The sequence below is a fragment of the Diorhabda carinulata genome, chromosome 8 (assembly GCF_026250575.1).
Source record: "Diorhabda carinulata isolate Delta chromosome 8, icDioCari1.1, whole genome shotgun sequence".
NCBI lineage: Eukaryota > Metazoa > Arthropoda > Insecta > Coleoptera > Chrysomelidae > Diorhabda > Diorhabda carinulata.
The window spans coordinates 8401906-8425662 of NC_079467.1; the positions used below are offsets into that span (position 1 = coordinate 8401906).

Below are 23757 nucleotides of genomic sequence, written 5' to 3' on the forward strand. Positions count from 1 at the left end.
AGAAAATTTCCGATTATTCCCGAAGAAATCGCGAACGCGCTTGGCCATTATCAATAGTTGATTTTGTAGTATGTTACATTTTGTTTTATTTTGTAAGAATTTTACTAATTATCAATTGTTTTTAGAGATTTCCATAAATATGGCTTCTTTACCTTATGAAGAAGAACCAAGATCACTACAACGTATGTTTGATGAAGTTGAAACGGACATAGACATAGCAGAAGATAGCGATTCAAGTTTGGGGGAGGACAACATTGAGATTCAAGAAGAAAATTCCGACAGTAGACAAGACATAACAGATAACGAACTAAATGAAAGTGGAAGCTGTGAACAGAGAAGAGAAACTCGCATACCTTGCATGATGGGAAAAGGTGGAACCAAGTGGAGAAAACATTGTCACCGATATCCCAATGTAAAAACTCGACGCCATAATATCGTAACCCAGTTACCGGGAGTAAAGGGTGAAGCAAAGAATAAAAAAACACCAATCGAAATCTGGAGTTTATTTATTACAGATGCAATGTTACAAAATATTGTTCTTTATACCAACAAAAATATCGTAGCAAAAAATTATTCGGAAACATATAGAACAGCAAGAACGACAGATATCTATGAACTGAAAGCATTTTTGGGGCTATTATATCTTGGTGGTGTAATGAAAAGCAATTTTCAAAATGCTGCTGATCTATTCAGATCAGACGGTATGGGTTTAGAAATGTTTAGGATTAGAGGTTTAAATTTTTGCTTCGAAACATTCGTCTGGTCGATAAAGAAACAAGACCTGCAAGAGAAGAATATGATAAATTTGCAGTGATTAGAGGGTTCTTCTTTGAAAATTTTAACAATAACCTACCAAAATTCTTCTCCCTTTCCAAGTATACAACAATCGATAAAATGTCATGGGCGTTCAGAGAAAGATGTGAGTTTCGAGTATATATACCATCGAAACCCAACAATTATGGCCTAAAAGTGTATGCATTAGTAGATGCAAAGATGTTCTATACTGCGAAAATGGAAATATATGTTGGTCAACAACCAGAGGAGCCATTTTATGTAGACACATCAAATATGTTTCTGGTGCCAAGATTATGCCAAGCAATCTAATCGGAATATCACAACACACAACTTCTTTTCAAGTATTCCATTAGCATATTCTTATCTCCAAGAGCATGAAATGACACTTATAGCTACTTTCAGAAAGAATAAACCGCAAATACCACCAGATATGATGATAAAGAGGACCGAAAAGACGACTATGTTCGCATTTGAAGAAGAAGAAAAAACGTATTTCTTCTTTCAACTATGCATCTTGACGACTCCATTGATGGGGAAACAGGAAAACCATCGATTATTATCGACTACCTATAACAAGATCAAATGCGGAGTGGATACGGTTGACAAGCTATGCGCAGCTTATATGGCCTGTTGAATATAGCAGATATTAATTCTTACATTATATATAAAAATAACAATAACGCCAAAAAATTTCAAGGAAAATATTTTTAGAAGCACTGCCAAAACAGTTAGTTGAAAACCATACAAAAAAGTGTTTTAACTGTAATATGGTTCCTAGAATGTCCAGATTGTGCATTCAAGAAATCTATAACATTTCAACTACTGAAAACGTACAAAATCAACCACCTACAAGACCAGATTTAGTTGCTATAAATGTAAAAAATTCATGTGCTTAGAGCACTTCTCTGCTATCTGTAAGGAGTGCGTTGAAATTTAAGGCCAAGTTTGTATATTTGTGTTCAGTTTAAATCTAATGAATGTTCATTTTTTTTTATTTTCAAGTTTTCTGATGTTTTGTAAATAATATAATTAGTTTAGTTACCATAGAAACTGTTTCTGTTTTTAATTATAGACATTTCAAAAATATGTTTTTTTTTGTTTTTTTTTTCCACCCCAATTTGTTTGTTATTTTAATCTCATTAAAAATCAAATAATAAATACAGTTATTCCATTTTTTTTAACCACCTTACCCCAAAGTATACCAATTCAAGTCAAATTTTTTCCACTTGTTAGTTAGGTTTCAGAGGCGGATGTTAGCTTTCTTGTTAAAATTAATCATGTTAGCTACGGAAGCTTAAAAGCGGTGGTCTTATATCTTTTTTTATGTTATAAAAATGTTATTTTTGTGTTTATTCCATTGTTAAAAGAATTTTGAAAACTATTAGGAAAACTAACATATTCAATCAAAATTAGGAGAACCATAATAAATAATATTAATGGCTGTTTTTAACCATCACTTACTTTCGTACTTGTGGCGCTACTGAACTAACATCAAACACGCCAAGCCAGGAGTCAGGGTCATTTCGATTTTAACTATCTGCGAGTGATATTGAAGTTCACCTCCTAGTATTTTATTAGAACGTTATTTTTGTGTACTGTAGTAGAATAATGTGGTGAGGTGATCTTTTTGTTTTAGAAAAGACAGCTGGTTTATAAGTGTGTACCTATTGGATTGATTTGAAAATCTAGGTTAGTCAATTAGTTATTGCTAAAATGTGTTAAATTTTCCGTTCAATAAACGATTTCCATTGTTTATATGTAAATTACTTTGTTTTTAAAGATATGCATAGTGTCATAATTGTTTTATTACGCAATGATACGATATGTAATGTACGTTCCTCTGATTGTGAAAAATCAGTTTGGTAGTGACTACTATTACAACGACTATAAAAAAAGGCGTAATTATTTGATGTTAGCGAGAAACACATTGTATTTATCAATCATTTTATCAATAAATTCAACTCGTTACGAAAACGAAAACAAGATTTGAATGAAGAATTTATGAAAACCAAGATGAAGAACGACAAAACATCTATTTATTATGCGTCATCTTTTGAAATACGTCAAGGTTTTGGGTGTAAACAAGCCGTTGAGTCCATAAAATTTGACGTGTGTTTGCAGAATAAATTATATATTATCTTTAATGCTTTTAATTTAATAATGCTTTGTGGTATGGATTAACACGAAAAGAAAATAAATTGTTTACATCCAATAATTAAAAAAATCTAGGTCGTGACGTTTTCACGTACCTATATGTTTTGTATCTTTTTTATTAAATTTTTTGCTTCGTTCACAACCTTCTTGAATGAAGGTGCATAATGTGAACCCCTCATAAGGTTTTTTTCCCAACAAAAAGTGCATGTAAATAAAAGTATATGCATATTGAAAGACCTGGCACGAGGATAAGACTGAACAGGGGCGCATTGAAGATAATGTATGTATGTATGGATTTGAGGTCTCGTATACACTGCGACCCAGATGATCTATTGCGTCCCCTTTTCTTGCTGCGATACTGGAGAAGCCTGTTTTTACAACTGATCCATCAATTTCTCTCCTTTTAAAAAGTCTAGAATGTGGGATGGCTTTAATTGCCAAAGTTCTTCGTTTTCTATTTCATACGCTCCAAGGTGTAGTGCTCTGGATCTTCATAAACTAATTTAATCATTTTTCTTTTAAAAAAGGTAACAACCGACCATAAATTAAAAGCGCTCCGAAACATGGCGCCCGCGTGTTGAGTTTGTAGCGTATGTGTCAACGATCAATTCCGCTAGGGTTGTACAACAGCTGCACAACGATTTCGTTCGGTGAATGCGACAAATGTGATAATCATAAAATTCTGCGGCCTGACTTGTTAACCACTGTATCACAACTGTTTTGACTTCGTTATCGTCTTGAAGACGCAGACCGCCCAGGTGTTTCTTCAAGTGTAGGAACAAATGGTAGTCGCTGGGCGCCAGATCAGGGCTGTAGGGAGGATGATCTAGAGTTTCCCATTGAAAAGATTTGATGAGGTCTTTGGTCCGATTAGCCACATGTGAACGGGCATTGTCATGCAGCAAAACGATACCCTTACTCAACTTGCCACGTCTTTTGTTCTGGATTGCACGACGCAGATTATTCAATGTCTCACAATAAGACGCTGCATTGTTTGTCTCATTACGAGGCCGAAACTCCACTAGCAATACTCCTTTTCTGTCCCAAAAACAGTGCACATGGTTTTCCGGGCAGAAATTGTTTGCTTAAACTTCATTTTTTTGGGTGATGTCGCCATTCCATGGATTGTTGTTTCGATTCTGATGTGACATAGGCCACCCATGTTTCGTCACCAGTAACAATTTGGTCTAAAAAATCTTCACCTTCATTGTGGTACCGCTCAAGGAAAGTCATTGCACTACCTAAACGTTGGGTTTTGTGTAAATTCTTACCATTCCATCACTCATAATGTTTTGTTCTGTAAACTTCACAGATCTCACGATGGATATCGATCAGTTTTACGCATTTAGGACTAAGAAATAGTATAACAGCCCGTACTTCACAATCGGCGGGAGTCACAATTGTCGGAGGCATCTTATACACTCAGTAAACAACGTACACAATGAAGAATCAGACTGTAATGGCGTCAGTGCGTAGACAAGAGATGTAGGTAGCCGCGCGTATGTGTGGGGTTGCGGCGGCGGAATCGCAAAACGGTACTTACTTAAAAAATATGCCTCGTACATCGATGATATCGGTATCCATAATCGATTTTTTAGGTATCGGTATCGAGAACCGAAAAATTCTGGTATTGACACATCTCTAGTTCCTATAACCACCGATTCTGATAATATATGTTTACATTAGGAAGGTGGAGGATTTGTTAATATAACACCCGTATTTATCTAATATAATTTGTTTATTAAATGATGGTCATTCAAAATGAAATGAAATGAAATCGTGGATACTAGAAGGACCCCTTCTTTTAAAATTTATCTTTATTTATAATCTTACAACTTTGGCTGCTGGATTAAAGTTAGTGAAGATCAATCAACAATAATTGAACAAATTGTCGAATGAAGGCGTTCATATTCTCAAATCGAACGACCTTTGGTACATAAACATCGTCTATTCTACTTCCTGACCTTTCACTATCGGTTATCTTCTTCAATTCCTGATAGTATGAGCTTATTAAATTCTTAAATTAGGATATAACCTCTTTAGGTCAAAATCTATTGATCCCCATCGATTCGCTAATTCTTTTCGATGCGGCCAATATTAATCTTAATCGTACAACAATCGGTCACTAGCGTATAACACAAATAAACTTAACTGTTTCACTATCTTGCACCTTCACTACTCGAATACCTGATGGATCAGACATCTTGAAAACTCACTAAAAATTACTCTTGTGGATTCGTCAGAACCTGGCTAGCAACTGTCGTATTCACGCCTGGGAATCAAACACGTTTGGTATGGAGCTTGAGCGGTCGTGGACTCTCCACACTCCTGGCGGCTACTGAAGCAAACTGACTGCACATCGTTCAGACAGGTTGTCTTCCACCAATGCGTGAGCCCCGTGCATGTGCCACGCCTCGTGGGACCGAGACTTAAGATCAGTTACATTACAGCAAAGAAACGGGAACTATTTTTCTCTTATCTCGGAACCCTTGCTTTACTGACGAGAACGTGGTGATCACTCAGAAAATTCTATTATTGAACGGATTGAACAATTAACTGTAACTCATATTTTGTCTATCGCGTTGTGAGCCAGTGACCAATTTTAGGTGGTCATTCAAAAGTCACAAAACTTTCTACAATAACCTCTATATCTACTGAAAATGAAACGCCACTTCTGGCAACCCTGTGTGGCCAGGGTAGACTACTCCAAAATTTTAAGGAGGGGAAGAAATAAGATTTATTTTAGTTAAAGTATCAGTCATAAAATTTATGGAATTTTTGACAGAACGTTTACATTTCTCCTAATTGTTGAGAAAACGCTATAAATATTTATTAAAAAAAAAACATGTTTGTCATTTTATCAGTTTTCAAATTTGATCACAGTAAATAAAATAATTTGAAAATTCATAATATACAATGCCAGAACAAAATTCCATCACCAACAGTCTGCCTGGGCGAAAAACGTCTCCGTGCGAGAGCAAGTAAGACAGGGGTAGTCTACGCCGGCTCTTGTTCTATATTGTTAATATTGAAGATAGAACAAGCGAGGTATGGGAGGTTGTTCGAGTGGGCCTGAACTGCAAAGGAGATTAAAAAGTTTTAATGTTCGTCATAATTTTAACTACAATGAACATAATTCAATCCAGCAAAATATAATCACATTTAATTATTTAACAAATTAACTCACTAATATTCTAATAGTATATTTTAAAAGCATATGATATTTCAAGAAAAAACAATATTAGAATAAAATCAGTAGAAATAATATAACAAATATAATTTTCGTGAAATTTTTTTTGGGACTATTTATGTTAACATAATCAAAGTTCAATCCTCTTTTGACCTTTAAAGTCACAAATTTTGATTTGAATTTAGACTTTCCTTTTTAATATACTTGAACAAATAGTGCAATATTATTTTTTTCTAGAAAATGCACTCTTGAACCTGCTGCGTGTTCACAATATCGTCAAGATAACCAGAATGTACTCAAGATTCTTCTTTTGCAAAATTCAATCAAGTTTGTAGTATTTCTTGCCTGTCCAATGCTCATGATTATGAGAAACGATTTTGTTAAACCTCAGGGACATACAAATGGCTCAGGTCCTCCACTTTCCTCAACAGACAGAACACAATTTAAAAGACTACACATTGATAAACGATTCGTTGGTTTTATAAAGCACAATAAATGTTATTATGATTACTAGTATTATTACATTAAAAGAAATAATAAGTTGATTTTAAATTTTAACTTAACCAGACCTTCCTATCTTTCGTAAGTGTGAAAGTTCTTCCATGTGTGTCCCTAACACAGCTAAGAATGATGCCCACCCATGAAACCTGGATTGTGGCAGGTAATAGGTAACAAAGGAATACAAAATCTTATCTCAAATTTATTAAATTATCAAGTTCAGTTTGTATTTTATTCGTAATAGCATTAAAACTCGTAATGCTCATTGCCAGACACATAATTTAGTTACAACCATCCGCCAGACACCCCTAAATTATAATGTTTGTATCGATCTCATCTCTATACTTTCAGTCTGAGAACCGCCTTTATTCAAAATAATCTCGAGATCGGGGATCAGAATCCGTTTTTTCTGATTATAACACCATATCAGAACACTGAAATTCATTTTTCTGATATCTCCACTAAGAGGAATTTCCGCTATTCCGAATTTCTCTAGCATTACCTCCCTCCAACACACCTCACGTACGAAGTTTCTTCGAAATCAGATGTTGATACTAATTCGACGTCTTACCCAAAATAGGCTTTGAACAACTGGTTACTAACTCTCAGTCGTGAAGTCTCTTTATGACCTACAGGTTACCAAGAGGATCTAGACTTTCTTCACTTTCACATTTAGAAGTGATTATGTCTTTATTAAAATAACTTTTGAGGTCTTCATTTCCAATGTCCGATGGCATATTAGCAAAGATTTCTAGAACTTCGTAGGAAACGTTTGGATAGGATTTAAATTACTATCTTTGGTACAACTTCTAACTGTATTCCGTACTCCTGTCCTTTGCTGACATATGTTATATCAATTTTAAAATATTATAGCTTAGGGGTGTCTGGCGGATGGTTATAACTATATTATGTGTCTGGCAATTAGCATTGCGAGTTTTAATGCTATTACGAATAAAATAGAAAAAAACTGAACTTGATAATTTAATAAATTTGAGATCAGATTTTGTACACTTTTGTTACTTATTACCTGCCAAATGATCCAGGTATCATGGGTGGGCATCATTCTTACATGTGTTAGGGAGACAAATGGAAGAACTTTCACACGAACATACGAACGATAGGAAGGCCTGGCCCACACGGGCTCTTGCTCTAATAGATTATGCACTGATTAGCAAATATATAATTTCATGTTGATTACGAAGTTAATATAACTATAATGTTTTCAGCGAAGAAACAGGTATTACAAGTATAAATTGAATATAAACGATAAATTAATGATATAGCCTATTGGATAATTTTCTAGACACAATTTAAAAGACTACAAATTTATGAACCATTCATTGATTTTATAAGGAACAGTAAATGAAACAATAAATGAAAAATAGAAAAATCTCATACAATAAATTTTACAAACAAAGCGTTGACTATGCATTGAAAAAAAAAATAATGAGATCCTTCTCATGATGAACTCCCAATTACTCTCATTTTCCTCTGCAGATGCAACAGATTATTAATGCCTAAATGATCGCTTACGTCAAATACTTTGGATAAAATTGATATAACATATGTCAGCAAATGTATTCATCATAAGGACAGGAGTACGGAATACAGCTAGAAGTTGTACCAAAGAAAGTAATTTAAATCCTATCCAAACGTTTCATACGAAGTACTAGAAATCTTTGCTAATATGCCATCGGACATTGGAAATGAAGACCTCAAAAGTTATTTTAATAAAGACATAATCACTTCTAAATGTGAAAGTGAAGAAAGTCTAGATCCTCTTGGTAACCTGTAGGTCATAAAGAGACTTCACGAGTGAGAGTTAGTAACCAGTTGTTCAAAGCCTGTTTTGGGTAAGACGTCGAATTAGTATCAACATCTGATTTCGAAGAAACTTCGTACGTGAGGTGTGTTGGAGGGAGGTAATGCTAGAGAAATTCGGAATAGCGGAAATTCCTCTTAGTGGAAATATCAGAAAAATGAATTTCAGTGTTCTGATATGGTGTTATAATCAGAAAAAACGGATTCTGATCCCCGATCTCGAGATGATTTTGAATAAAGGCGGTTCTCAGACTGAAAGTATAGAGATGAGATCGATACACAACAAGAGAATCCAGGAAACCGATCGAATTTTATATCTAGTGTATGGAAATCACATTTACCTAACTTAACCCAACCCAACTTATATAACCAAACCTAACCTCGTTTATATTGATTCCTTCTCAATGAGAAAAGTTGACACCACATGAAGGTGAACGATAGTCTCACAAGGAATCTATCATCAGTTTATAATGATTTATCTAGTTCTATCTGGTTTTTCTCGAAAAGTATTCACTCATTCGTGTCCCGACCTATATGAAAGAGCTCGGCTCGGATTCTGATAAATCTTATATCGTTATAATCATTATAATCACACAAACTCAAACCGAAACGAACGAGTTTTGGGGAACTAATCTTCAAACCTTCCTTTAGGTAGAGTTCCTGCAGGCTGACGTTTTTGTCAGTCTTTTAATATTACAACAATTATTATCTGTTAATCAATATTCAATGGATTAGAGTTAAACCTGTCAAATGATCAATAAAATGAATTTGAATGTGATATATCGATACCTAGTCTCTATCAATTACAAATTAATCATGTTATTAACAATGTTATTTTATTTTCAGCGCATTATGAGTTGTGCAATTGAAGTAGTAGGATCAGATGGAACCTTCTCCCCTAGAGATACAATTAATGGCGTAGTATCTGTGAGGTTACCAACAGAAACACATATTAATAGTAAGTGATGCATTTAAATAATATCCCATTAGACCCGTTTTAAAGCCAAACGACACTTGACCGGAACTCCAAATTTTTTAGAATTTATTATTAAATATGAGGATGGACAAAAATGAGATTTCGTATCAGTGCTATTATTGTAATGGTTTTCTTCGAATTTTTTTACTGTTTTTAATGGTGGGGTGAATTTATACACTATTTATTATTTCTAGTATTTCTTACTTACTTATTCACTTAATTTATTTATACACTAACACTAAACTATACACTAAGACTTATTGCTGGACACTTATTTCTAATTTATTTGATAACAATCTTTACTTGCCAGATATGTTCGGGCTATTTATATATTTCTCGATAATTTGGATCTAGAATGTAAACATACAAAAAAGGCCTTTTTTAAATTGATGCTGTAAAAACGACCACAACATACTTTTTATAAGTTATAAAATTAAAGAGACTGCCACTGCCAAACTTTAGATTCTATTAACATAATAGAACAGTTCTGCCTTTATGATCTGCGTCAGTGGACAGGTTCGTAACATTGTGGTTAAGTTATAAGTAGAGTGTTGTTAAATTTATACCTCGTAATGTAGGGTCCGTCAATGAATCTTGATGAAACCTTTTCGAATGTTTTTCACTGTTAATAGGAAAAAGTGTAAAAAATGATTTCTCACGGTCTCAATTTTTTATTAATAAAAATAAATGATTTTCAACTCCCCGGGACTTTAATTAATTAATCATGAAAAATATTCCCTTTTAGCTTATATTCTGGAAAGGAGAAGATATTAAGGGGAGCATTATAAAGGGGACTACGCAGATAACGGCGCCATTTCTACCTGCGAAGTACGCGTTTCAATCATTTAAACTAGACGTGCTTTTACATTTCTTCTTTTTGTTTATATGTATTTTGTGTATTATTATTATTATTATTGGACAGTTACTTAATCTCTGAATATTATAATTCCGTATCCATGGTATATTTTTGCACTTGATATCAAGCTAAATTTCCGTGACTAGATTAATTTCGATGAGACGCCCAACAATTTCCGATACGAAACTCCCGTTTGTGGTAGCATGATAAAATATGTCGATTTGATGAAATTTAGTACTGGATTTTTTTTGTTAAATCTGAAGATAATCGGAAGTAAAAGTTTCAAAACGGCGCGGTGTACTGACGAAGCCCCCGTTTATATGTACTAACCCGATTTGAAGAATACAAAGTTCTGATACCATGCGACGAACTTATTTTAGTCTAATCGTTAAGTTGGTGGAGAATAACCCAAGTATTGATAGTGATATTGTGTTGTTGTTGCTCAGTGTGTGGAAACCGCTCCTCTTACATTAAAAGTACATTAAAATGATATTCTAAAAATACTTACAGAAATCGATAAATAATGAGATTCTAGAAAGAAAAATATTTTTACGTAACGAAACGATTGGAAACGTAAATTTTTCGTCAACAAACATGTTTTGAATGTATTTTTCCTAATAACTAGAAAAATTAGTAGTTTACGAAGAAACAGTTAAATAATAGCAGAAAAATTCTAATTTTTGAAGAAAATTGTATGAATGTTTTCTAAAGAACATGAAAACATTGTTCTAATAAATTTTATTCGAAATCTTCAACATAATAAGCAACAGAGAAGAAATAAATTGTTATACATTTTACGCAAAGAAATACAGAACTCGTTAATAATACTACCTACTACCTACAAGGATCTCGATCTAGAATGGTTGTGGTTCAGTCCACGATTTGAAAACTTTAGTAACAAGCAAACCACCCTACCATCTTCTCTTTTTTATACAGGTTGCGGGAGTGAATCCCTGGATATATCGAAATTGAGCGAGGCAATCTGTAATGGTTACCGTTATATTCCCCACCTCAAAACACTTCAGTCGCCATGGAACAGTGTTCAAAACAGCGTTTGCTGTGAAAGCGTTTTATCAAACCAGTAGCTATGTAGCAATCTGCCAGTGTAAATACAATAAATTTGTGAATGGCAACTGTTGAAAATATCTGCGAAACAAAGGATGAGAATGAGCAGCTTGTTCATAACTTTTGGATGAGTACGAGCTACATTTTAATCTCTCGCAATTTGTGAACAAACAAAACTCCAGGTACTGAGGTGATCAAAACCCTTATCAACTTAATAAACAACCTTATCACTCAGCCAAGATGTTTGGTGTGGCATTTACTCATCGGGAATTATAGGACCATTTTTTTCTTAGAAAATAAAAGGGGGTAGTCTGTTACCGTGGTCGTTGAATGGTATTCGGAAATGTTGAGGTCTTCTTCATTCTTCAACCTTTTCAACATGCAGTGAGTGAATAATCTCATTTCATGAAGACAGAGCTACAAGCTACACAGACCGTGTGAGCTTGAATATTGTTAATGAGATTTTCTCGTATCAGGTGATATTCCCAAACAGAGCGACTGTTTGGCCTCCCCGTCCATCTGATATAACACCATGGGATTTTTTCTTGAAAAAAATAAAGTGTACAAAGAACGACCTCGTACTCAAGGAAAAAATCCAATTGAAAACCATGATAATTCCTCATCACATGCTTCGCCTGCCGCACCATATAGATAATTTTTGTTTTGCAATTTTTTTTTAATTATAGCCGTTATACTCTATGCAATAGTTGCTTATTGTCATTTTTGGAATCTTGTGCCATCAGTACAATGTCTAATGATCCCTCCAATGGTCTTAAATTGTTTGATGAATCTTATCTTTCATGTTTTCTCTCCATGAATCCTTGGCCAAATCGGTATGGATATTGTGCATCACTTCTATTTGACCATAAATTCCTTGTCAAAAGAATCATTTAACAATTCCATCGGTAGAGCACTGTTACTATATCTTCTGCATCCTATCCTCTCGTCCCACTTTTAGTTAACTTTTCTGTAATAAAGTTCCCTTTCACGTCGTACTGTATAGGTAACCATATGCTTACATCAGTGCCCGAATATAGGAGAGTACCTTGAGATAACTCATTACCAGTTTTGTTTTTATCATTTGTGATTTCCGGCGGTCCGTGTAGATCAGAAGCTCCCACACTTTTTTTCTTCAAAATATTATTGCTTTAGTAGACCCACAACTGATACATTTTTGCCATACTTTCAAAACTCAAAAAAAAATATCTTCTCTAACGAAGAAAATTTACATAGACCTTTCTCGAGGCCACCGTGTAAATTATTGTGTTTCTGTTTGATTTACTATTCTCCTTTGACAGCCTGGCAGCCTCTCTATTGTGTAGATTTTCGCTTGAAGGTTTTTACAACAGTTTTTAGTCTGTACATCTTTTGGGTGGATTTAACATACCATTCTTCTATTTTAGGAATTTTTATTTGAAGTGTTCTGAGCTAAATAATCTTTAAGTATTTTTTTATTGTATACCAATTTTCTTCTAAATTGAAAAAATATTTCCAAAAAATTCTCAAAAAATAAAAAAAGTAGACCCCAGAAAGATGGATATTTTTTTATTTAATATTTTAGTATTGTTTTCAAAATCGCTTAGTTAAAAATTAATAGAGATATTTGCTTAAAATTTGCAGTTGATAGAAATCTTCCTTCATCCCTTTAATTTTAAAAAATTACTAAAACAAGGGTCATAATTTATTAAATACCATGTAGACGTCGAGATTTCCTATTTAGTATACAGCTGCTATACATAATGCTATGCTACACTTTAAGGGTTCGAAAATGTTAATGATTTTGTCCTCAGTTACTGAATTATATCTGAAATTTCAAATATTTTTTTGTACAAATCTATCCAACCTTTTTTTTATTTTTAGACATATCATGCTCTATTACTGGGAAAGAAAAATCTGCATGGAGCATTACTGAAAACATATACAACCAGAGAACAAAAAATTTTTGCACGGGAATAGTATATTACACAGGCGAAAACACATTGTTATCGGACAGTGTTATTCTAACAAGTGGTAAATATTCAACAGTTATAACATATTAAAATATTTCTAAGACAACAAATTTCATGAAAAAATTGTTACAATTTGTAGACAAAAGCTTGTAAAAACTAGAAAACAAACATAAAAATAACTAAATAAAGATACAAATAAAATAAAATTTCAATATACAGAAGAAAACCACAATAAGTAATAGAATTGTAGGTAGTAATTAGTATATAAGTAGTATATAAGTCCACAGCAAAAATTAAACCAGTATGGAACTTGTACGAAATTAAATACTATTATTAGAATAGAAGTCGTTTACAGAGAGAGGCACTTTTCCGGTAAATATGCCTTGAAATTATTGTGGAATGCGAGAAAAAATTATATCGATATGATTTCAATTGGCAAGTGATTATGCATTATTTTTGCATTGTAAAATTTTAAGCCCTTAAGTAATTCTGGACATGGAGTAGATAGGTAAAGGTCGTGCTCCGCGTTCCTTAATGGACAGCCGTGCAACGATCTTCTGAAATTGGAGAAGCATGCTTACGAATTCAGATTCAAAGATGAATAAGGAAAGAAGAGTGGGAATTTTCAATCCCCTAAATAAATCCCTGCTCTGCTATTTAGTTCAAGTAAACATCTAACAGCTCTCTTTTGTAGTTTGAAGATTCGCTCGAATTGAGTCGCACCCAACGTACCCCGGAGGGAAAGGCAGTAAACTGTCAAGGATAAGTTCAGTTCTTTGGAAACTGATCTCAGTGCAAAACAGAAGGCGGTAATATATATATAAAGTGCCGTGAGATCAGAGTTGTTCCAAGAGAAACTAGTGTCATCTGCAAATGAACATATTTTACCACTGTTGTCTAGATAGGCGATGTCGTTTATAAACAGAAGAAACAAACTAGGGCCTAGTACTGAGCCTTGGGGCACTCCACATTCTAATGGCTTGCAAGAAGACATTGTTGTATCAACCCTTACAAGCTAATTTGTCTACCCACATTTCTATTATGAATAATGTAAACCTTTCAAAATGGATTCACAAACAACTGAATTTAGTGATTCAACCAGAAGGTATTTTTAATTTATGATGATTTTGATTTTAAGTCAATGTATTGAAATTGGTTTTGAGTTGGAATTTGTTGAATCATTGGTGATATTCATACTGAACACACTGTTTACACTACCACTACATTAACACTCACAATTACAACGCGCTTTTCTAAAACCATCGTCTCCAGAGACGAAGGTAAACTAAAACCTATTAACTTGACCTACTTATTTATCATAAATTTTCTCACCATTTCATTCAAAAAAAATTCTAGCGGAAAAATTATTCACATTATATTTATTTCATGAATATGACTAACAGCGTGCCCGGCAATATGGGTTCCTTAACCAGACATCGACAGATCTCTTAGTCTGTCCAACATACTTCCAGTCATAATTATTACAACTAATTTCATAAATAGCTTTTTCACACTTATTATTTTATTTTTGAGCTACCCAACAATTATTTTAATGTTTTGCTAGATTTATAAATCAATTTGAAACCCACTTTGTTAAAGATGCCTTCCAATATCTTTGTATAAACAAAAGCTAACAGTGTAATTGGTGTAGTGATAATATAAACAGTGTATTCAATATTCAATTCATTCAATAATACCAAAAACTATATACCGTTGGTATCTAAATAACGTGACAAGTGTGCGAAAAAAGTATCAGCACTTAAGAGACCATTTTCTAAAGAACTTTGTTACTCGAGATGAAACTGAAAATGGAGACAATATAGAGACCAAAGTCGGAGCAATTGTTGCACACGCTCTTCTTGTTAAACCAAAAATAAAACAGAGTGTGACTATGAGGAAGATTACGAGTACGGTGGAAAGTCTACTGTAGACCCTACTCCAAAGAGCAATACAAAACAAACGAAAAGGCATAGACAACGCTTCACTACTAACTGAGCTCTGTAGCAAAAGACATAGGAAAACTGGTCTCGGTATGACAGATACCTCAACCTTCATGATAAATTTGTAGAAAATAAGTATGACTGAACACTCAATGGATAGATTATTATCGAAACATTTGAATCAGTGAAAAATTAATTTGCATTTGAAGACGCTATTTTGGGAAAAGAACAAGAGCAATGATTCGAGCAGGAGGGTTCCTCAAAAAGCCGTTGGGCAGAATAGTCTTGTTAAAACTAATCAATATTTTTTTAAAATGTACCCAAATATTGAAGCCTTATTACAAGATGTCAACAGGAGGCACACATCATTGATTTTCATAGATTGTGATGCAGGTGACAATATTAGAATCAAATCCAACCTATGCCAAATATTTTATACAGGATAGGCTTGATTAGTAATTTCTAGATCCTAAGAAGTATTTAAAAATGTTGATTTTGTATACCGATCAGTTTATTTTTAAAGAGCGGCTTATAACAGGGATTTAACAAGTTTCATAGTAACATTGAAACCATAACCCTCATAACATAAGATTTGCCATTTCATTTTCAGGCGGGTTAGGTTCATACTATTATTTAAATGTGATGATTTTGTAGGATTGATGTTCATTCGTGCTGTTGCTATCTTTTTGGTATGCTTTCATCGGCTTCCTGTGTTATGTGTTTGTATATTTGTACCGGAATCTTTGGACTTGATTTTAGACACTGAATAACGTCGTATGAATTTAAAATTAGAAACTTGATTGCTAAACAATAAGGAAAATGTATCGGTCAAGCACTGGAAGAAATGATTTGATTGCGAACCTGATAATCTAATCCGTCTGAAAACTTTCCGACCTTAAACTGAAATATTTCACTGAAATTTCAGCCATTTGGGACGCTTAGTTTCTGATCGACAATCGTATAAGTGAAGATTTTTATGTGAGAACCACGGATTTCATCAAAAAACCTCACCAAATGGTACTGGTCGGTCATCATATTAAGGTTAGATATATAGAAGGGGCTATCAGCATATCAAAAGACACATACTGACTGAAGAATTATGCATGTGTAAGCTGTCCGCGCGTTGCCACGTTTGCTTCTTCAAGAAGATGAAACAAGGAAGTATAATGCATCTTTGCTTAATAAACTAAAGGGAGAAAATGCAGAAAAACAACCGAATTTGAAGAAAGAGAAAGTGTTTTTCCATCAGGACAACGCACTTTCTTAAACTCGCCATGACTAAAATTCACAGATTGTACTTCATATTGATGGAACAACATATTCATTATGTTAAAAAATAAAAATTATGATAAAAAAGTCTTGTTCCTTTGTCATGTCAAAGAACACTTGTATATTATTTAAGAAAAAAGTTATAGTGGAAAGTAAATAAAACCAAAAAATAATTATATAAGAATAGAATGACTCACGATAAAATTAAAGTCGCTGTTTCAAATGCTTGTGGTGTTTTGACATTTTTAAACTCTGTATTCTGGAATAAAACTAAAAACAAATTAGAGTTGTTTCAATATTCTCTTCAGAAATTTTAATCTTACATTAAGAATTATTTTTAACGTTTTTTCAATTAAGTATGTGCCGGCTTTTGATTTTTTATATATATAATTTACTCTTTTAAAAAATAACATGAATATTTACCACCAGTGTGTGGTTAGATACATATTATGAAGAATTTACGCCAATACGTTTAAGTGTCGACTGCAAAGAAAGTTAAAAGTATAATCAATTTAAATATTACATACTAACATGGATTGATTGGTGTTGTGTACTCGTATAATCAGTTTTATTAACAATAAATTGGCAGTGAAATCTGCGAAATAAGTAATAGGTTAATTATTACAGGTATTTGGTTGAATCACTTCTCACAGAATCAAATTTAGAAATGTGAATATATGATAAGCATGAACAATTTGGGAAAATATTGTTGAAAGCGCGAGAAAAAATATTACTCAGAATAGTACAAATTTAGTAACCTTCTCCAAGTAAAAAAGAGGTCATTTTTTAATGAAACCCTAAAACGACGACTAATCAATATTTTTTACTGAGAGAGGCTACCAATATATCATTCTAGTAACTCAAAAAATATAGTATGTCAATGAATTGGTTGTATTGAGGTGGTACAAAAGCTCTGCAATCAAATGATAATATCAATTGGTGCATTGTCTTCATTTCAGTTACAAACTCTCACTACATCTTGTCTAGAAGATATAATTATTTGCGAAATCATGCGATTAGATAAGAATTAAAAATTCGTTTCTTTCAGACGCAGATGTCGATGCTGGAGTACATGAATACCCATTTACATATATGTTACCAAGAAATATACCAAATTCGTATAAATCAAATTATGGATCCATAGAATACAAAATTCATGTTGTAGTACATACTAAAACTGGATATGAATATGAAGCCGAAAAGCTGATTTCTGTTAAAGCACCAATAAATTTTAATGATATCAGAAGTGAACTGCAGCTGGTAATTGAATTTCGTAATAACACTTGGAATCTGTTTCATTTTCCGGATTTATAATATAGTCATTACATAACTATGGTCTAAATTGACATAAATGATAACATCATTAACACTTCTTGTATTTTCAATATTTCATTTTTAAAATCATTCCATTTCTGGATAATTTATTATTTTTATAATATGCTATATGAGCTAATGGTATGGCTCCATAGTGTATAGGCTCTATTACCTATATGCCTTTATGCAAAATTGGTCCTCAATTTCTTGTAAGATTTGATGTTCTGAAAGTAAATGCTGTAACAATCTGGTAAACTGTTTGTAGTAATTCCCTCTTCTCTGCTTAAAGATTTGGTTAAAATGCTTTCAAAGTTAAGTTAAATTTCTTTATACTTCATAATCAACATTAGTTTTGATAATTTTGCAAGATAACCCGCAATTTCTACTGTTTTTCCTTCGTTAGTTCTAATCTATTTCAAACCAGACCTCAGTTGAGTATGAATAAAGGAACATAAGCTTTGAGTTTCCTGAAATTCTTAACTATTTGTCAAATTGAATTGGTATAATTTGTAAAACATAGTTTCTAACTTCTTTTCATTATGTGTTCTATCAAATCTAATTCTAACCATTTCGTTGTTGGCTCCTTTTATGAGTGACCAATTTTCAAATTCTATCTTAGATCTATCTTAGATCTATGAATTTGGTTACTCAAATTTGTTACAGGTATGGAATTAGTGAATGTAAAATTTGTTACTGTTGATACATCACTCTATAAGTCATGTGATTAACTAAGAAAAACAAGTTTTTTGCTAAAAATCCATTTTATTTATCAATATAATCTCCTTCAAGAGCAATACAATCATACCAACTGTTCTCTACTTTTTCGATGCCGTGCTTGTAGAGGATTTGTCTTTTTCCTCAAAATGGGCTTCAGTTTCAGCAATTGCCTCTTCATTTAAGCTGAATTTTTCATCGGCGATCATTTTTATGAGTTCAGTGAATAGCTAGTAGTCACTGAGGTCCAGATCTGGACTATACGGTCGATGAGAAAGCAATTCAAAGTGTAATACGTTAGATTCAACCACCGTTTTAATTCTGGAGTGAAGTGATGGATCCATGTTTCATCCATTGTCACATTTCGACACAAAAAATTGATTTATTACGTGTAAACATGGTCAAATACTGCTCTGAACTATCATCACGTTGTTATTTTTTATCCAGTAAATACTTTGAGAAAAGCTAAAGCTTTCCCATGGAAAAATGTTCATGCATAATTATAAATACACTGCCTTCTAATATCTTTACGGTCTCAGCTATTGCACGCAATTTCAATTCACGATTAGATTTCTGGTCTTTTTCTATGTTTTCTGGATTAACCACCTCAATTGGACGACCACGTTCACCATCATCGGTGTCTGTACGAACACGTTTAAATACAACAAACCAATAACAAATGGTTCTTTTCGATTGAACAGAGTCCGGTTAATACTTTTGAAGCCATTGCTGAACTTCTACAGTATTTTTATTTCATCAAGAAGCAATGAAAAATTAACAAACGAAATTGTTTTGAGTCCATTGTTTTGAAAATAACAAAAGTAGCTTCTCTTAAATGGCTGTCACATTTTTCTGACAAATCGAAATGCTATGAAATTTCACACATAGTCTTTTGAAAGTTGATTCTTCATAAACGTCATATGGATTTGACGATTGCAGCGCCATCTGTGTGTCAGTCACACGACTTATTGACTTATCGCAGAGGAGTCATTGACGCGACTATGGGAGCAGCAGTGAATTAATTTAGCTAGTTATCTATTTAATTTGAATTTGTTGGCCTGTAGGTATGTAGAGAGGTGCCAGGTAACAATGTGATGGATTGGAAAAATCAATTTTTTCCCAAGATCCAAACAAAATATGTTTTCTGTTAAATTTTGGACTTTCTTTGCTCTTTCGAGCTAAACATAAATTTCACAACTATTCCTTGAGAAATATTTTGTCCAAATTTTGGTTGAGATATGTTTTATCACTAAAGTTCAACAACCATAATCGTATTACCCACCTATATGGATGATTTCAAGAATATTTTTTCCAATTAGGTATAAGTTGATAAAATGGAAATTTTATTGTGCAATAGAAACAACTAGCATTTTTGTTCTGTGGAAACGTGTTTGCATTCGACCATAAATATCATTTTTCTGAAGCTACGGAATTATGTTTAGGTATGTACAGTTGGTATCTCCAGTTTTATTGTAGTAATCGCTAGACCTTGAAATGTGTTCATTTGTGATTGATGCTTGTTAATTACCATTTCTTACTTTATGAAGCATAGTCATTTTATCTGATAACTTGTTTTGGTTCTAAATATATCGAGTTTTTATTTGTACTATATATTATTTTGATATTTATATTTATATAATTAGTTGAGTAGACCATTACATAAAGCAGAACTATCTTCTCTTTTTCATAGACTGTGATATTGTATGCTTGCCACATTTAATACACATAAATCGTTTGTTGCAATATGATGTAGAGTGATCATTTCATTGTAATTTCTTGTAATTGTGAAATTACTTCTATTCTGTTACAAATCGTATCTAGTAACAATTAATGTCTTTTTTAATAAATTGAACTAATTGGTTCCATAATAGAAAATAATTTAATGATTGCAGTTATTTTCAATTTCTTTTACCTCACACTTGAGTAGCATCTTACTCCGTGTCTTGTAATTCTTGTGATTAAGATTCACACAATTTGTTTAGAACATTTTTGAGGCGATTATTATTAAAAGTAATGTTTTCCAAAAAGAAAATATTAGAAGGATCGAAACAAATTATAATCAGATGTGGAAATATCTGTAGAATATGCATTTTTTTGGGAGAACTTGCCATCTCAACTTTTCAACTTAAATAGTATTTGTGTCGGGTTTTTTGAAGTATATGGTCGTGCGTTATCATTATTCCTCATCAGCCTGGTTCCTGTATCCATCAACATTTTGTACATCTCCACTTGTGCACTATACCTTCAACGTGTAATCGTTTGATTAGTCTGTTGGTAACATTTTATGTTAAAAAGTTCCAGATCGAACTCTGGCATGGCTTGCGGCGCTTTGTATTTATCCAGCCAATGTGGCTTTCCTTTCAAGCTTTAAAGCACTCATTTTTCATATCTAGTAACAATTTAGCAATAGGCTTTGAGGCAAACTGCAAATTGTGACAGTTTTGGTTTATGGTTGAGTACTGTTAGAAGCGCAACCCAAATTTTAGGACATAAGTAACCACTATTTCAAATAATTCCTTGCAGACATCTGTCACAAGCTGTTATTGCGATATTTGATTACTTCTATCCAATTTAAATGAACACCAAAAAAACAACATTAATTATTACTAGAACTATTAGTTTATACTGCTTGCACAACTCTGCTTTGTAGGTATTACAATTTTAAGTGTCTTCTTCAACTATAAAGAAGCAAAATAAATTCAAACTCATAATTAAGTGGCTTTAAAAGCTTTAAAACACAAACAAAAGAATACAATGAAGATATGCTAAAGGAAGTTACCATTATAGAAAAATAATATTACCAGAGATGAACAGCAAAGTGTGGATTAGAGTGGACAGGGTAAAAGTGTTGAACAGCTTATGGTATTCAGAGCTCCTCATATTCATCTGATGTTCCATAGAAAGGTGCTCACCATTGATGTAATAATCTCAACTTCAAAAATTTGCTGATAATTATGTTTATAAACGCAAACTACAATGAGACCTACTGTTCAAATGTAATAATGTAATGTTTGAGGCAAAGTGCCTCTAAGGTAGAATACTCAAGTGTGTGAAAAACGCGCTTTCTTTCAAATAAAGAATTATTTGAAAAACGTTTGAAACATTGAAGACATTGAAGGAGTGAAAAGAAAATTTTGATAGTACAGTGTACAATTATAATTGAACACGTGCAAATTAACTGACAAATAATCAGATTTAGATGATTTTTGTCTAACTTAACTGATAAAAGAGATCTGAAAATAAATTATTTACTCAATAGTACGATTGATCAAAAATATGAAAAATTCCGTACGTCCATTTACTCATTCAAAAATTATTCTGCTTTAAAATGGGAATTTCAGAAGAGGAGAAACTGCAACACAGGCTCATTAGTAATTGAGTAGTAGTGCTTAAGTGAAAGTCAGTGTCAGAATTTGTTTGCTCGACTTCATTCCAGAGCTTTCAAAGACTATGTGCTCGCAAAAGCTTCACCAACAGTTGCGAAGTCCGTATTAACACATGGACGGTTATGCTTAGTGTACGATTGCTGTAGCTTAATACAAGCTATTCGATTATACTCAAACTATTAAACCAATATTTCGACGATCTACAACTGATATGTTTTTTTTTATGTAGAAAGCAAGCACAAGAACGCGTGTGCAATTTTAAGTAACGAGCTTTTGTGACAATCTACTATATAGTGTAAAAATCTCTTACTTTACCGACGGAGCTAGCCGAACTGGTTTAACTGTTTTTTATGTAAAAAGCAGGTACAAGTGAATTGAGTGCTGCCTACCGAATTGAATGCTGCCTGCCGTGTAGAGATTCCTGTGGATATTAATCTTGAACTTGTGTGAGCCACGTCTGCCTGTTGAGTAGATTTTGCAAAAAATGCTCTAGACAGGATTATGTTGGATAACTCAGAAGAGGATTTGCTGTGGTAAAGCATGCCATTAAATATAGTCAGGATCGTCAATAAGAAAAGCGTTGTTTTCCATCACAACGCTAGACCGCACATTTTTTTAATCACCATGCAAAAGTTAAGATAGTTTAATTGGGAAGTTTTGATCCATCGTATAACTCTAACCTTGTTCCGTCGGTTTATCATTTCTTCTGGCCTTCCAAATTGTCTTAATGTTGTTGGCTATCTATAAAAGAAGTTTGTCAATACCCCTGATTTAAATTTTACCCTCAGTATCAGAATTTATTCAGTAACGAAATAATGGTGTGATCACAGAAAAGAAAATCCCCTGATTTACTTTTTTACCAGTCTCAGAATTTTTTCAGTAACGAAATAATGATGTAAGTACAGAAAAGGAATTTGGCATTATACGTCAATGATTGGTATTAAAATTTCATATTTAAGAATGCACTTTGAGGAACATTATAAAGACTGCTTTTAACGTTTAGCCGACTCAATATGATGGAGGCGTACTTAGTATCTCTTATCTCACTTATTACTTTTCATTCAGTCAAATCTTGATTGGATAGCTCAGTATTTTTTCATCAATTTGAAGCACAGTTTCTCTAAAATACTATAATAGTAATTTTTTGTTTATAATATATGATTTTCAATTTTTTCAGGAACCCGTAGCGTATCAAAACGAAGAGGTTATGTGGCATTGCTGTTATGCAGGTGATCCAATAACAATGGATTTAGTTTTGGAGAGAGAAGCTTTTGTAGTTACCGAACCAATTTGTTTCAAATTAGATGTCAATAATAAGTCCGGTGAAAATATTGAAGATATAAACGTTACTTTGACATTAGTAAGTTTTTTGACGAATGGCCAATATTTCTGAGACGCTTCTATTAAATTCAGTTCCATATTATATAAAGTCTATACTAAGAGCGAATTGGAATTAATTACAACATGAATTCAAACCATTCAATGTCAAAATATAGGTACTGTTTCTCCAATTTCCTTCTTATCCTGTGAAACATCCAAATGGAGTAAATTCTTCTCGTTCATCTTAATTTTATATAGGTCATGACATCTACTGGGTTTTTACAAATGACACTAACAAAATATACTTATCCAGTATGAAAAATTACTCATGCTAACTATTTCGAAAGACAAACTGTACTTAACTTATTTTGTTTAGTAACAATACAAGTGTATATTTTACACTATAAGAACCAAATAATTTCTTTTTAAAGTAATATCGCTGAGGGTCAACTAAATATTTAGGTTATAAAACAATAAAACTACTCCATTTACATTACTATTATATTCGTT

General features: G+C 32.9%; 1 protein-coding gene and 1 long non-coding RNA gene across 4 annotated transcripts in view; both read left to right on the plus strand.

Annotated features, from left to right (window-relative positions):
* The first annotated feature begins 716 nt into the window (after positions 1-716).
* LOC130897535 (arrestin domain-containing protein 1-like) overlaps positions 717-23757 on the plus strand; it is a 57256-nt gene continuing 34215 nt past the window's right edge. For 2 of the 3 annotated variants that reach the window (XM_057806446.1, XM_057806448.1), the window contains exons 1-5: positions 717-2484; positions 9305-9416; positions 13216-13365; positions 17562-17773; positions 23105-23287. In XM_057806446.1, the coding sequence (XP_057662429.1) occupies positions 9311-9416; positions 13216-13365; positions 17562-17773; positions 23105-23287 (651 nt within the window). In that variant the 5' untranslated portion in view covers positions 717-2484; positions 9305-9310. Of the gene's footprint in view, positions 2485-9304; positions 9417-13215; positions 13366-14003; positions 14410-17561; positions 17774-23104; positions 23288-23757 lie in introns of those variants that run through there. The other variant, XM_057806447.1, reaches the window with a different exon arrangement.
* On the plus strand, positions 17822-21333 carry LOC130897538 (uncharacterized). The gene is made up of 2 exons (XR_009059723.1): positions 17822-19983; positions 21192-21333. It is a non-coding gene; the product is annotated as an uncharacterized LOC130897538 (long non-coding RNA).